This window comes from Apodemus sylvaticus, chromosome 1, assembly GCF_947179515.1.
Source record: "Apodemus sylvaticus chromosome 1, mApoSyl1.1, whole genome shotgun sequence".
In the NCBI taxonomy this organism is placed as follows: Eukaryota; Metazoa; Chordata; class Mammalia; order Rodentia; family Muridae; genus Apodemus; species Apodemus sylvaticus.
The window spans coordinates 56,612,010-56,625,549 of record NC_067472.1 but is presented as its reverse complement, the minus strand read 5'-3'; the positions used below and the strand labels follow the sequence as shown (position 1 = coordinate 56,625,549).

Sequence of the window (13,540 nt, the reverse complement as noted above, 5' to 3'; positions counted from 1 at the left end):
TGATAGAATGAAAGATGTGCACCACTACACTGGGCCACATTGGGTTGTGAGATGGAATCTCTCCTTATTCTCAGAGTTGGTAGCATAGGCTGGCCCGCCGAACTATCCCAGGATTCTGTTTTCCCCTCTGAAGATCTGGGGATAAGATACACCACTATCCTGCTTTCTCACCTGTGTTCTAGGGACCAAACTCAGATTCTCAAACTAGCACAGAAGCATTCCACCAACTCGGCTTCTGCCCAGACCCCTGGCCTGATCTCCAAGAGTCGGATGACAGGCTGAAGAAAGGCTTCAGTGGTTAAGAGCACTGGTCACTCTCCAAAAGATTTGGGTTCAATTTCCAGCCATCACATGTGATTATATAATAATATAATCTATAATAACAGTTCCTGGGGACTTGTTGTCCTGACCTCCAGGCAGCAGGCACACACATGGTACACTTACATACACACAGGCACATAAAATACAAATAAACCTTAAAGCTACATACCTTTAATTCTAGCACTCAGTAGGCAGAGGCAAGCAGGTCTCTGAGGCCAACCTGGTCTACAGAACAAATTTCAGGACAGCCAGGGCTACACAGAAACTCTGTCTCAGATAGATAGATAGATAGATAGATAGATAGATAGATAGATAGATAGATAAATAGATAGATAGATGATAGATAGATAGATAGATAATAGACCTTTTAAGAAGAATCAGATTACATGCTCAAAGAGGGTAAATGGGTACAGTTTGATAATGAAAGGATGACTTACTTATGTGTACACAGTGTTAGGGAGCCTCCCCAGGAGAGTGGTACCCTAGAATCTTAGCAGGAAGGGGCTAGCGCCCCATACTGTTCATAGGAAGACAGTCGTGCTACCTGACAACTGTGGCCTGCCCAAGACAACCTTGGCTATGGCTGGGCAGGAAGTCAGGCCTGAAGGTTCGTCTCTCTTTTTACTCAGTGCCCACCCTCCCTTCTCTTGCTTTCAGGCAAACCCAGCCAGCATAAGAGGCCCTAGGAGTTGAGGTTTGCAGTTGGCAGAAGGCGTGGTCGGTGGAGAGGGTAGGAGTAGATCTGAGGCCTGTTAAGGGCCTCTGCAGCTGCCTTGCTCGCACATGTAAGGCATCTAAGTGGGAAGGGCTTACGGGTGCTTTACTTGTTCTTAGCCAGGGTCTCCATGAGGGGGTAGCATCTGGACCTCCAGACTGAGCTAGACAGAGACAGAGGGTAAGGTCTGAACCCTGGAACCAGGGCAGGCCATATAGCTGGAGGGAAAGAAGGTCAAGAAGATGTTGCGCCACCATCTGGTCGGGAATGAGATTGCAGATGCGCTGCAGAATTAGAGGCCTGCGAAGTGCTGGCTAGAGAGTCAGAGCCAGACTCTGTTTCAGCGCCCGCGCCCACGTGGTGACTCGCAACAATCCATAACTCTCTTCCAGGGGGTCTATTGTCTTCATCTGATGTCTGTGAGCAGCAGGCACACACGGTGCACATACAGACATGCACTTATACATGCAAAATAAAGTTCTATCTCAGCAGGTTCTGTGAGAGTCTGGTGCTGTGGCAATGCCAAACACTCCCAGGCTGTTCCGAAACTGTCTCTTCTATCCATTGGGGAACAGACGGTCTGACTGAGATGTGGAGCAGGGGAAAGGGATGGTCAGACCTCTAGCAAGCTAAGACCTGAACCCAACCCTCATCTAATTGTTGAAATGGCTGCTGCCCTGACAACCAGAGAAAGTTGGCCAAATTCTACTCTCGTTTCCAAGCTCTTACATTTCTTGTACTTTTAATTACATTTATTAAAAGATTTATTTATTTATTATATGTAGGTATGCTGTAGCTGTTTTCAGACATCCTGGAAGAGGGCATCAGATCTTGTTGTGGATGGTTGTGAGCCACCATGTGGTTGCTGGGATTTGAACTCAGAACCTTGGTGCTCTTAACTGCTGAACCATCTCTCCAGCCCCTTTAAATACATTTTAAAAATAGTATGTCTATGGCTATGTGTAAGATGTGTTTGTACTTGCAGGTATGAAGGTCAGAAGATAACTTTTGCAGTCAGTCCTCCGTAAGCTCTAAGTGGGCTCCAGGGTCAGAGTTAGCTCCTCTTGTCTGGCAAGTGTCTTAGCTCACCATTAGTTACATTTTTTTTTTGAAAAGTCAATTTTCCCAATTCTTTCTTTGCTTGTTTTTCAAAACAGAGTTTCTCTGTGTAGCCCTGGATGTTCTGGAACTGGTTCTGTAGACCAGGTTGGACTCAGACTCAGAGATCCGCCTGCCTCTGCCTCCTGAGTGCTGGGACTACAGGCATGCGCCACCCTGCTCAGCAGTTTCTCTGATCTTTACATACATCTCGTGTGTGTGGATATTTTGCCTTGCATCTGTGTGTGCATCATAGACATTTACTGTGCTTGGGCTTCAAAAGGGCGCACTGGGCCCTCTGGGACTGGATTTAGAGGTGGTCAGGAGTGACCATGTAGATTCTGGGAACAGAACCCAGATCCTGAAACAGCAACAAATACTCTTAAATACTAAGACATCTCCACATCCCCAAGAAGACTCTTTTTTTTTCTTTTCCTTATTTTACATTTTTAAATTTTTATTTTACACACACACACACACACACACACACACACACGAGTGTCCTGCCAGCATATATATCTGTGCACCACATACATGGACACCTGGTGGTTACTCAGGTCCAAAGGGAGCATCAGATCCTCTGGAAACAGAGTTACAGACTGATGTGAGCCCCCTGTGGGTGCTGTGAATCCAAATTGGGTCCCTGCAAGGACCACTGAACCATCTCTCCAGCCTGAGGACACATGTCCTCTGCGGCATGATTGCCTTTAATAAATAAGTGTTAGGAGGAGGAGGGGGAGGAGGAGGGGGGAGGAGGAGGGGGAGGAGGGGGGGACTATCCCTAAAGCAGAGCAGTTGTCTGTCTCTGCAATATATTCCCCTAACTGGGCTGCCTCGTCTGGCCTCATGGGAGAGAGGATGTGCCTAGCTCTACAGAGACTTGATGTCGGGGGGGGGGGGGGGGGGGGGGGTATTTCCCGGATAGCGGGCTCCACCCTCTCAGAGGAGAAGAGGGGAGAGGGAGACTGTGTGAGGGGGGACTGGAACGGGGAAGCAGCGATCGGGATGTAAAGCAAATAAACTAATATTTTAAAAGAGGAAAGGAGAAGGAAGGGGAGGAGGAGGAAGATGAGACAATGACATGGGGCCTCCCCAGCCGTATGTTATGTTGTCACTGAGGGAGGGCTGCTGCGCTGCCCTCAGAAGAGATTAGGATAATTCTGTGTGACTCTGAATTATTATTTTACACGATTAAGTTGTTAGGGTGTGCACCCCAAGGAAGCAGGCTCTAGTCAGACAGATAAAAGGTTCCTATGAAGCCAGGTGGTGGTGGCGCACGCCTGTAATCCCAGCACTCGGGAGGCAGAAGCAGGCAGATTTCTGAGTTCCAGGCCAGCCTGGTCTACAGAGTGAGTTCCAGGACAGCCAGGGCTACACAGAGAAACCTTGACCTGGGGTGGGGGGAAGAGTCCAGCTTGGGAAAATAAAAGAGTGCATTCTTTTTCTCTCTCTTTCAGTATGACCTTTTTTTTTTTTGTTTTTTTTTTTTTTTTGTTGTTGTTTTTTCGAGACAGTGTTTCTCTGTGTAGCTCTTGCCTGTTGGTCATTCTCAAGACTGGTTTAAACATACCAGCAGCATGTCACCCCAAGCATAGCATTGGCAGCTGTTTCTAACCACCATGCCTTCCTTTAGAAAGTAGGAAGTCAGTCGGGCAGTGGTGCACACTTTTTAAAAAAATATATTTACTTACTTATGTTTATGAGTACACTGTTGCTGTCCTCAGACACACCAGAAGAGTACATCAGATCTCATTACGGATGGTTGTGAGCCTCCATGTGGTTGCTGGGAATTGAACTCAGGACCTCTGGAAGTCAGTGCTCTTCCCCACTGAGCCATCTCTCTAGCCCAGTGGTGCACACTTTAATCTCAGTACTTGGGAGGCAGAGGCAGGTGGATCTGAATCCAGGCCAGCCTGGTCTACAGAGTGAGTGAGTTCCAGGACTGCCAGGGCTACACAGAGAAACCCTGTCTTAGAGAAAGGAAAAAAGAAAGAAAGAAAGAAAGAAAGAAAGAAAGAAAGAAAGAAAGAAAGAAAGAAAGAAAGAAAGAAAGAAAGAAAGAAAGAAAGTGCAAAGTTTGTCTTCATCATCCACTTCGGTGAGCTTCTGACAGCCGGTGCCTGAGAGGAGGTATTCAGCTTCGTCCTGGCCAACTGCCTAGGAGGTATACCAACAAAAGCTGTGTGAAGTAACTCAAGAGCACTCATGAGCAGCGCTATTACTGCCCCAAGTTTCCAACTCCCTGCCCACAAAACACTGAACATAGCAGAATCAATGCAAACCTGGGTTCAGAGCGCCACCTAGTGTAACAGCTGTGGAAGAGCATACAGATTCTGACCACAAAAGTCTAACGCATTTCGGGAAAGCCAGTTTCTGTGCCCATCCCATGTTCTTTCCAGGACTCGGACGCGACTGGTTTGCTGAATCTGACACACAGGACAGCTAACTGATCTTCTTCAGTAATGTGGAGTTATTCTAAGGCTGGCTGTAGCGGCACATTCTGTAGTTTCCTGTACTCTATAGTTGGAGGCTGGAGGATGGGGCAGGGGTGCAGGTTCAAGGTCATCCTCAACTACCTAGGGAGTTTGAGGCCAGGGGTCACAGGACTACTTCTGTCAAAATTAATGAACCTTGTCTAAAAAGAAACTAAGGGGCCAGAGAGAGAGAGCCCTGGCTTCTATGCCCCTTGCCTCTCTCTTCATTATGTCAGCTTTCCTACCACACTGTCATAAGGTGACAAATTCAAAGGGACTCGCGCCAGAATTGCCACCATGAGCTAAATAAGCTTATTTCCTTAATAAAGTACTCAAGTCTGTGACAGAGGTGAAATGGCATGGCCATGGCGGGCTGGTACATCATTTGGAAATACGTTGTAAACATTGTGAGCTTGGATTACCTATGTAGGATGTTAGGATAGACTAGAGACCTTGCTGGATTTGTGTATGTAAGCCCTTTTATAATAAATTAGAGGGATGGAGAGATGGCTCACAGGTTAAGAGCACTGGCTGCTCTTCCAGAGGTCCTGAGTTCAATTCCCAGCAACATGGTGGCTCACAACCATCTGTAATCTGATCCCCTTTTCTGGTGCATCTGGAGACAGTAACAGTGTATTTGCATAAAACACATCTTTAAAGAATAAAAAATTAAAAATAATTTTAATTTTTTAGTTTTTTTATTGTAGTTTATGTGTATGGGTGTTTTGCCTGCACGTAAGTCTGTGTTCCACATGCATCATGGAAGCTAAAAGAGGACATTGGATTCTTTGTTTGTTTGTTTGTTTGTTTCAAGACAGGGTTTCTCTGTGTAGCCCTGGCTGTCCTGGAACTCATTCTGAAGACCAGGCTGGCCTGGAACTCAGAAATCCGCCTGCCTCTGCCTCCCAAGTGCTAGGATTACAGGAGTGCGCCACCACCACCCTGCTGACATTGGATTCTTTGACACCTGAGTTACAGATAGTTGTAAGCCATCATTGGGACCTCTGCAAGAAGAGTCAGTGCTCTTAACAACTGAGTCCTTTCTCCAGCCCCAATTTTTGTGTTTGCTTTTTGAGTCAGGGCCTCACTCTGTAGCTAAGGCTGGCCTGGAACTTGTACGCAGAGTGCTGGGATTAAAGGTATGCACCACCATGACCAGCTCCTCTTCAAAGAGAATAATATATAGTTTATTCTAGAGCAAAATTTAAGTAACCAGGGTCCAGGAATACAGATTTAGGTTAATCCAAATTCCGTGTTCCAATATGACAGCAATTTCATAGTTTTAAGAACAAAGACACTTAAAAATCAAAGAAACTTTAAAATGCATGGGTAGACGTAGTCGGGGTGGTGGTAGTGGCACATGCCTTTAATCCTAGCACTCAGGAGTCAGACAGGCATGTGTCTCTGAGTTCGAGGCCAGCCTGGTCTACAAGGTGAGTTCCAGGACATCCATGGCTATGCAGAGTAAGCCTGTAAGCCTGTCTCAAAAAAAAAAAAAAAAAAAAAAAAAAAAAAAAAAAAAAAGAAAGAAAGAAAGAAAGAAAGAGAAAGGTTCTGTTTGTAATCTATGTGGGTGTCTTTGCACCTGTGTAAGGAGCTGCTCAGATGTGGAAAACAGAAACATCGAGCGTCCTCCTTTAGGACTCTGCCTTGTCCCCTTTACGGGCTCTCTTGCTGACCCACAGCTAGGTGGGTACGCAGGAAGCTCCAAGGGTCCTTCTCTCTTTAACCCCCACGCTGACCCCATCCCCCACCCATGCCCCACAATGCTAGGATTCCAGATGTGTAAGTGAATTCTGGGAATTTGAACACAGGTCCTCGTACAGGTACAGCAAAAGGCTCTTACTTGCTAAGTCAGCCTCATATACTGAGGTCTTGGTCTCAGACAAAAAGACTTCATTTTGGAAACAGGGTCATTATAGACTTGGAGAGTCGAGATGAGGTCATGGAGGCTTGGGGGGAGGGGGCTGTGCCGTGCGTTCCGATGGTGTGCATCTATAACCCCGGCATGGGAGGCTAAAGTGGAACAGTGTGAGTTTGAGGCCAGTCTGAACTAAAAAGCACGATCCTGTCTAAAGTAAAGCTGACCTTGAACTCCTGATACTTTTTTTCTTTTCCTTCCTTAATTTAATTTTCCATATGTGTGTGTGTGTGCATAAGGCTCCTGCCTGGAGCCTGCAGAGGACCGCAGAGAACATTGGACCTGGCTAAAGACCCAGTTGTGAGCACTTGTGTTCAGACTGGGAACCCAGGTAAGTGCTCTTAACTTGGAGTCATCTCTGCAGCCCACCCTGAGTTTCTTGCCTCCGATTTCAAGGGCTGGTATTGCATCATAGACAAAGCTGTCCTTGAGCTCACCAAAATCCTCCTCCCTCTGCATTCTTTTTAAGTGTGAATGTTTCATCTACATCTTTTCAGAGGTCAGAGAAAGGCATAGATTCTCTGGGACTGGAGTTACAGATGGTGAGCCACAATGTGGGTGTGGGGGCTTGAACTTGAACCCAGGTCCTTTGCAAGAGCAACAAGTGCTCTAAACAGAGAACAGCTGTTTAGAGCTGAAACAGGTCTCCAGCGTCCTAGTAGTATTTTAGAGCAACAGTTTCTCTCACATCTTTTTTTTTTTTGGTTTTTTGGATTTGGTTTTTTTCGAGACAGGGTTTCTCTGTGCAGCCCTGGCTGTCCTGGAACTCACTCTGTAGACCAGGCTGGCCTCGAACTCAGAAACCCGCCTGCCTTTGCCTCCCAGAGTGCTGGGATTACAGGCGTGCGCCACCACCGCCCGGCTTCTCTCACAGCTTAAACTGGCCACAATATACACTCCAGCGGCGCCCCTGTACCTGAGTTTAGTCCTAGGACCACAATCTCCCAGAAGGCACCGAGGAACCTCTGGCGTGATAGTACATGACCAATCGTTGAGGAGCTCTACTTACCCGCCCAGGACTAGCAGGACTACGTCTCCCATAAGCCACTGCGGGCTTGACTGTCATTTTCAGACTTAGGGCGTGGTGAGCAAGGATTCCTGTTTCCCGGCAGGCAGTGCGGCCATAGGAGGCGCGGGACTTCATTTCCCAGCAGGCTTTAGGCGGCGGGCGCCGCGGTGCCTTGTGTGGGATGTAAGCGCGGAGGTGGGCTCGGGGGACCGAAGCCAAGACTCTCCTTGGGACTTGTAGGAGGCTGGTTTGGGTTTGCCTTCTGGACAAGCTCCAGAGGGCTCGGTAGAGATTGTAGGGATCGGGAGGGGCGGCCTTTGAGGGTCCCCAAGAGGTCTTTGGGACGCAGCCTCATCGGGGCTGGGGGTCCCGGGTTTGTAGGGGACGAGAAGGCCCTACAGCCTTGGTTGAAGGGTCTCAGAAACCGAGCCGGTGCCCGCGAGCACAGGACGAAGCGGCTGGCGGAGCAGAATTGTGGCGGAGGGTAGCGCCTTAGCCGAGCCTGGGAGGGGGCTCTCTCGCCGAGCCCGACCCTCCCTCCCTCGGCTCGCCCGCAGGCCACCGCCCGCCGCCATGGGGCTGAAGGCCGCTCAGAAGACGCTGTTCCCTCTGCGCTCTATCGACGACGTGGTGCGCCTGTTTGCTGCAGAGCTGGGCCGAGAGGAGCCTGACCTGGTGCTCCTCTCCTTAGTCCTGGGCTTCGTGGAGCATTTCCTGGCTGTCAACCGTGTCATCCCCACCAACGTGCCCGAGCTCACCTTCCAGCCCAGCCCCGCACCCGACCCTCCTGGCGGCCTCACCTACTTCCCGGTGGCCGACCTATCCATCATTGCTGCCCTCTATGCCCGATTCACCGCTCAGATCCGCGGCGCTGTGGACCTGTCCCTCTATCCTCGAGAGGGGGGCGTTTCTAGTCGCGAACTGGTAAAAAAGGTCTCGGATGTCATATGGAACAGCCTCAGCCGCTCCTACTTCAAGGACCGGGCCCATATCCAGTCCCTCTTCAGCTTCATCACAGGTTGGAGTCAGACAGGTGGTCAGGGGAGCAAATGAATGTCTTTTACCTCTTCTCACGTCTGAACAATAATACGGTTTATAGTCCTTTTGAAACCTGTAAACCTTGTGTAGCCGGGCAGGTATTATTTTTCCTTCACAGCTGTGGAGAGAGAATCCCGAAGAGGGGAATGTCAGAATGACAGGGCTGGGACTGGAATCGGATCATTTGGTGCCAGATCTAACTCTCTAGTCTTTCAACACCCCCAGCCCTGCCATTGAATAGCCAGAGGAATCTGGCAGCCCAGCATATGGGGAAAGAGGGTGGTAGCAGACCGGGGAGGTAGGACAGGGGGGTGGATACATTTGAGACAAATAAGATGATACCTATGAAAAGACTGTGAAAGGAGTCTGGGCTGGAGCTCAGGCAGCACAGTGCTTCTGCTCTCCACACAGTGTAGAGCAGGCCTCTGAGGCCTCTCGTGAGCTTAGCAGGAGAAGAGTGCAGAGACAAATCAGGTAGGGGTGCGGTCCATAGGGTCATGGGTTTGCTCTCTCCCATACGGTCTAAGAGGTGTACACTAGACACTGGGTTAAGTCCTTATGTTGATAGAAGTACCCCGTGTAGAAAAGGGACAGTTTCTGGCTGGGTGGACCTGAGATCCAGGAAGGTCTCCGGCTGGGGTTGGGTTATCGGGAGGGAGATGCTGTGAGCATAAAAGGGTGAAGGCAATGGTAGAGTGTGAGGCTTGGACACAGGCTGGAGAGGTGGTAGAGGGGGCACGGCTCCCTTCCAGGACACAGCTCTCATTACTGCCCTCTTCACAGGCACTAAACTGGACAGCTCGGGCGTGGCCTTCGCAGTGGTAGGGGCCTGCCAGGCCCTGGGTCTCAGAGATGTCCATCTGGCCCTGTCTGAGGACCATGCATGGGTGGTGTTTGGGCCCGACGGGGAGCAGACAGCTGAGGTGACCTGGCACGGCAAGGGCAACGAGGACCGCAGGGGCCAGACGGTCAACGCCGGCGTGGCCGAGCGGGTACTGATTCCCTCCAGCTTGTCTTCCTCCTTCTGTGAGCCTACAGCATCTGAGGGGAGTCAGCTTCCCTGGCCAGGCTCCCCTCAACCCACCATCCCTCTGTGCTTATGTCCCAAGGGGGAAGGCAGATGAACTGAGTTATGTTGCCATGCCTTAGAGCAGGCAGAAGGTGGGACATCCTGAGATGTCTGCTTTTCTCCCTTCCCCAGAGCTGGCTGTACCTGAAAGGCTCGTACATGCGTTGTGACCGCAAGATGGAGGTGGCGTTCATGGTGTGTGCCATCAACCCTTCCATCGATCTTCACACTGACTCTTTGGAACTGTTGCAGCTACAGCAGGTAAGGAGACTGCCCCTGCCTAGGACCTCCCCTTTCCCGTCTGTAAAATGGGCTGATCCTTCTCAGTACACAAAGGAAAGTAGAGCTGAGGGCTCTGCGAGTCCTGAGTCCTAGCCCTTCTGTGTGGAGGGGCCCCATTCCTCTGCTCACCCCTCCTGATACGCAGCTCCCTCCTCCTCACTCCGCCTCTCTCTTTTGGCTCTAGAAGCTGCTCTGGCTGCTCTATGACCTAGGACATCTGGAAAGGTCAGTAGGAGGATATGATGGGATGGGCCTTGGGAGGATCAGGGAACTGAGCGATAGCCTGAGCCTGCGGTCTGTTCCCAGGTACCCCATGGCACTCGGGAACCTGGCGGACCTGGAGGAGCTGGAGCCTACCGCTGGTCGGCCAGACCCACTCACCCTCTACCACAAGGTGAGGGCATCTCAGTGTGCTGGAGGGTATTTCTTGCCTTTGTATGAGGCATGTGTGTAATGAGGGTAGTTGTGTGTTTAAGAAGAACCCTGGGTGCCCCAGCCGAGGACTGCCCGGGCCTGAATTTATCCCACGAGCCCTGCATTTTTCAGCTGCCCTGTATTATCCTGGCTGTAGCTGTGGTAGCACTGTGGAGCTGTTAGCTGGCTCATTGTGGTAGGAGGCTAGTTGGCCTTAGAAGTCTATATGGGACCATGTCGGGGAGAGACCTGCCCAGGCTTGAGTGTCTCCCTGCTTCTTGTTTTGTGAGGGGTCACTACTCCTACTGTCTGCCCTTGCTTTAGCAAGCAGGCTTGTAGATCCAGGTCTGGGATGGAGGTGGGAGGGAGTGGGGAATACCAGGCAAAGGGGCCAGCAGGGAATGGAGCCAGGGTTAGAGCTCTGCAGGGGGACCATTTGGTATCCTCTGTCTGTAGCATGTCAGTGCTGAGGCAGCCAAGGGCTGCCTCCCTGAAGTTCCTCTGCTCCATCCTCCAGGGAATTGCTTCAGCTAAGACCTACTACCAGGATGAACACATCTACCCGTACATGTACCTGGCCGGCTACCACTGTCGCAACCGCAATGTGCGCGAAGCCCTGCAGGCCTGGGCCGACACTGCCACTGTTATCCAAGAGTGAGGATTCCCTTGCCAGGGCCTCCAGCCTGTCCTTTCTCTCTGTGACTTTCCAGTCGGTCATCCAGTTAGGAGACCTTGTCTCAGGCTCTGTCCTCTTTGATCAGCCCCTATACAGCCAAGGCTACCATTTCTTGGGAAGTGAGAACCCCGGGTTAGCTCCTCCTCCTTGTGCCTTTCCTTCACTCCTCTGCCCAGTTTTCCTCCTTTATAGTTAGTTGTGTTAGCCATGGTGCCTCTGTCTCTGCCCAGAGTCTTGTCCGGGCCCCACATCCTGCTCCATAACCTGTCCTTGGACCAATGTGATTACCGTCATCTGGGTGAACAAGGATCCAGCCTCTCGCTCGCCCAGTCAGAGAGGTGTCCCACTGTAGGACAAGTGTCAACTGAACCCTGTGTGTTCTCACAGCTACAACTACTGCCGGGAGGATGAGGAGATCTACAAGGAATTCTTTGAAGTGGCCAATGACGTCATCCCCAACCTGCTGAAGGAGGCAGCCAGCCTGCTAGAAGCAGGCGAGGAACGGCCAGGGGAGCAGGCCCAGGTGAAGGGCTGGGCTCCATTGGTGCACCCTCCTCCTGGGCACACTGATGGCACTGCATGGACAGGATTGGGGATTCTCTTTGGCTGGAGCTGATATCCTGGGGAAGGGTTTGAAAGGACTTTAGGGTGTTTTAGAGCCTTTGGGGAAATGGGTTGATGGTCCATCTTGTTTTAACCTGGGCCAGGCTGTAGGTGAGGAGAGGCACCCTCCTCCCCCCTCACTCACACTAGGGTTGGCTTCATAAAAGGAAGGGGGTCCTAGCCTGCACTGCCTTCCCTGAAGCTAAGGTCTTGCCCAGGTGGAGGGAGCCTGGCCTTCACACTGTGACCTCTGATGTGCTTTCCCTCTTACCCAGGGCACCCAGGGCCAAGGTTCTGCCCTCCAGGACCCAGAGTGCTTTGCCCACCTGCTGCGATTCTATGATGGCATCTGCAAATGGGAGGAGGGCAGCCCCACGCCAGTACTGCACGTAGGCTGGGCAACTTTCCTTGTTCAGTCCCTAGGCCGCTTCGAGGGACAGGTGAGAGGGTCATACCCAGGGCATGGGAACTACAGGTGGTGATAGCAGCTGTGGGGGAGTGAGGTCCTTTTGCATGCTTATGGGTACTGATGAGAAGACACTCCTGGGGGGTGGCCAGGAGCTGAGCCGGGAGGTCCCGCCGGAGGTCCACAACCTCTCACTTGGCTTGCGCTTGGCTCAGGTGCGGCAGAAGGTGCACATAGTTAGCCGGGAAGCAGAGGCAGCGGAGGCTGAAGAACCGTGGGGGGATGAGGCCCGAGAGGGTCGTCGGCGTGGTCCCCGCCGAGAGTCCAAGCCTGAGGAGCCACCGCCACCCAAGAAACCTGCGTTGGACAAGGGCCCGGGCTCAGGGCAAAGTGCAGGGTCAGGACCACCTAGGAAGACGTCTGGGACTGTCTCAGGAACGACCCGCGGCCCGGAGGTCAGCAGTGCTGCTCCGGCCCCCGCACCTGCAGCATCGCCTCCCCCCGAGGGCCCAGTGCTCACTTTCCAGAGTGAGAAGATGAAAGGCATGAAGGAGCTGCTGGTGGCCACCAAGATCAACTCAAGCGCCATCAAGCTGCAGCTCACGGCACAGTCGCAAGTGCAGATGAAGAAACAGAAAGTGTCCACACCCAGCGACTACACACTCTCTTTCCTGAAGCGGCAGCGCAAGGGCCTCTGAACTCTTAGGGATTCTGTGACAAGGCCCCAGCCTGCCCACACTCCCAGCAGGCTTCACCCCAGCCCTCTAATTCAAGCCTAGACTGCCCACAGTCTTAGGGGCCCAGAACTGTCCCACAGTGACTGGAGCCTTCATTTAGCCCCTCTTCAGGCCCCAGAGCCCTGGCTCAGTTCTTAGAATTTAGGTTTCATCTCCCACCAGCCGGCCAATTGGAACCTCCTTGTAGGTCCCTGCAACCAATATTTACAGGTCCAACCCCTCCCCCCAATCTCCCACTCCCAAAAATTCAGTGGACCATGACAGGAACCCTAGTCAAGCCTGAACAGTTTGGCATTCCTTCCACTTAGGGGCTAGATTGACCTTAGCCCCAGAGCACAGTTGCTACCTGGAAATCCAGGAACCAAGGACTCTTCAGTCCCTAGGGGTAGATTTCCGCACTTTATAGAGTTCCATCCTTTGGGAATCCAAGTCCCTTACCCCAAAGAACTTACATATTGCTGCCTGAATTTGGAAATCTTCCTCGTTTCCCTAGCCCTGGAGTCCAGGACGTGAAGCTCCCGACTCTTATCTGTGAATACTGAGCCTCGCCCCCTTCCTGACCAAACTGGCCCAAGAACAGAGCAGGACCTTTTCCAGTCCTCTGGGAACCTCCCTGAAGGTCCCAGGAGGAAATCTGCACGGGGTGGGAGAGGGCCAGTCTCTTCCTGTTTTGTACATAGATTTATTTTTCAGTTCCAAGGAAGATAAATACATTTTGTTAAGAAAAAGAGAGAGATGTATGTGTTTCATCTGAGAAATGGGGATGGGGCGGGAGTG

General features: G+C 51.4%; 1 protein-coding gene across 2 annotated transcripts; it reads left to right on the top strand.

Annotated features, from left to right (window-relative positions):
* Window positions 1–7,652: 7,652 nt before the first annotated feature.
* On the top strand, window positions 7,653–13,493 carry Men1 (menin 1). Of its 2 annotated transcripts, none has more exons than XM_052191670.1 (10): window positions 7,653–7,733; window positions 8,096–8,556; window positions 9,360–9,568; window positions 9,778–9,906; window positions 10,112–10,152; window positions 10,234–10,321; window positions 10,859–10,995; window positions 11,405–11,540; window positions 11,896–12,060; window positions 12,242–13,493. In XM_052191670.1, exons 2-10 carry the CDS (start codon window positions 8,112–8,114, stop codon window positions 12,722–12,724), a joined length of 1,833 nt encoding a protein of 610 aa, XP_052047630.1. In that variant the 5' UTR covers window positions 7,653–7,733; window positions 8,096–8,111; the 3' UTR covers window positions 12,725–13,493. The 2 variants fall into 2 exon arrangements, with proteins under 2 accessions (XP_052047630.1, XP_052047619.1); XM_052191659.1 differs by having other exon boundaries at window positions 7,654–7,721.
* Window positions 13,494–13,540: the final 47 nt, after the last annotated feature.

Excerpts from the sequence above, each read along its gene's own strand:
- Men1 (XM_052191659.1), top strand. Across the intron at positions 10,153-10,233 it reads GACCTAGGACATCTGGAAAG|GTACCCCATGGCACTCGGGA; the intron begins GTCAGTAGGAGG and ends GTCTGTTCCCAG. Across the intron at positions 12,061-12,241 it reads TAGGCCGCTTCGAGGGACAG|GTGCGGCAGAAGGTGCACAT; the intron begins GTGAGAGGGTCA and ends CGCTTGGCTCAG.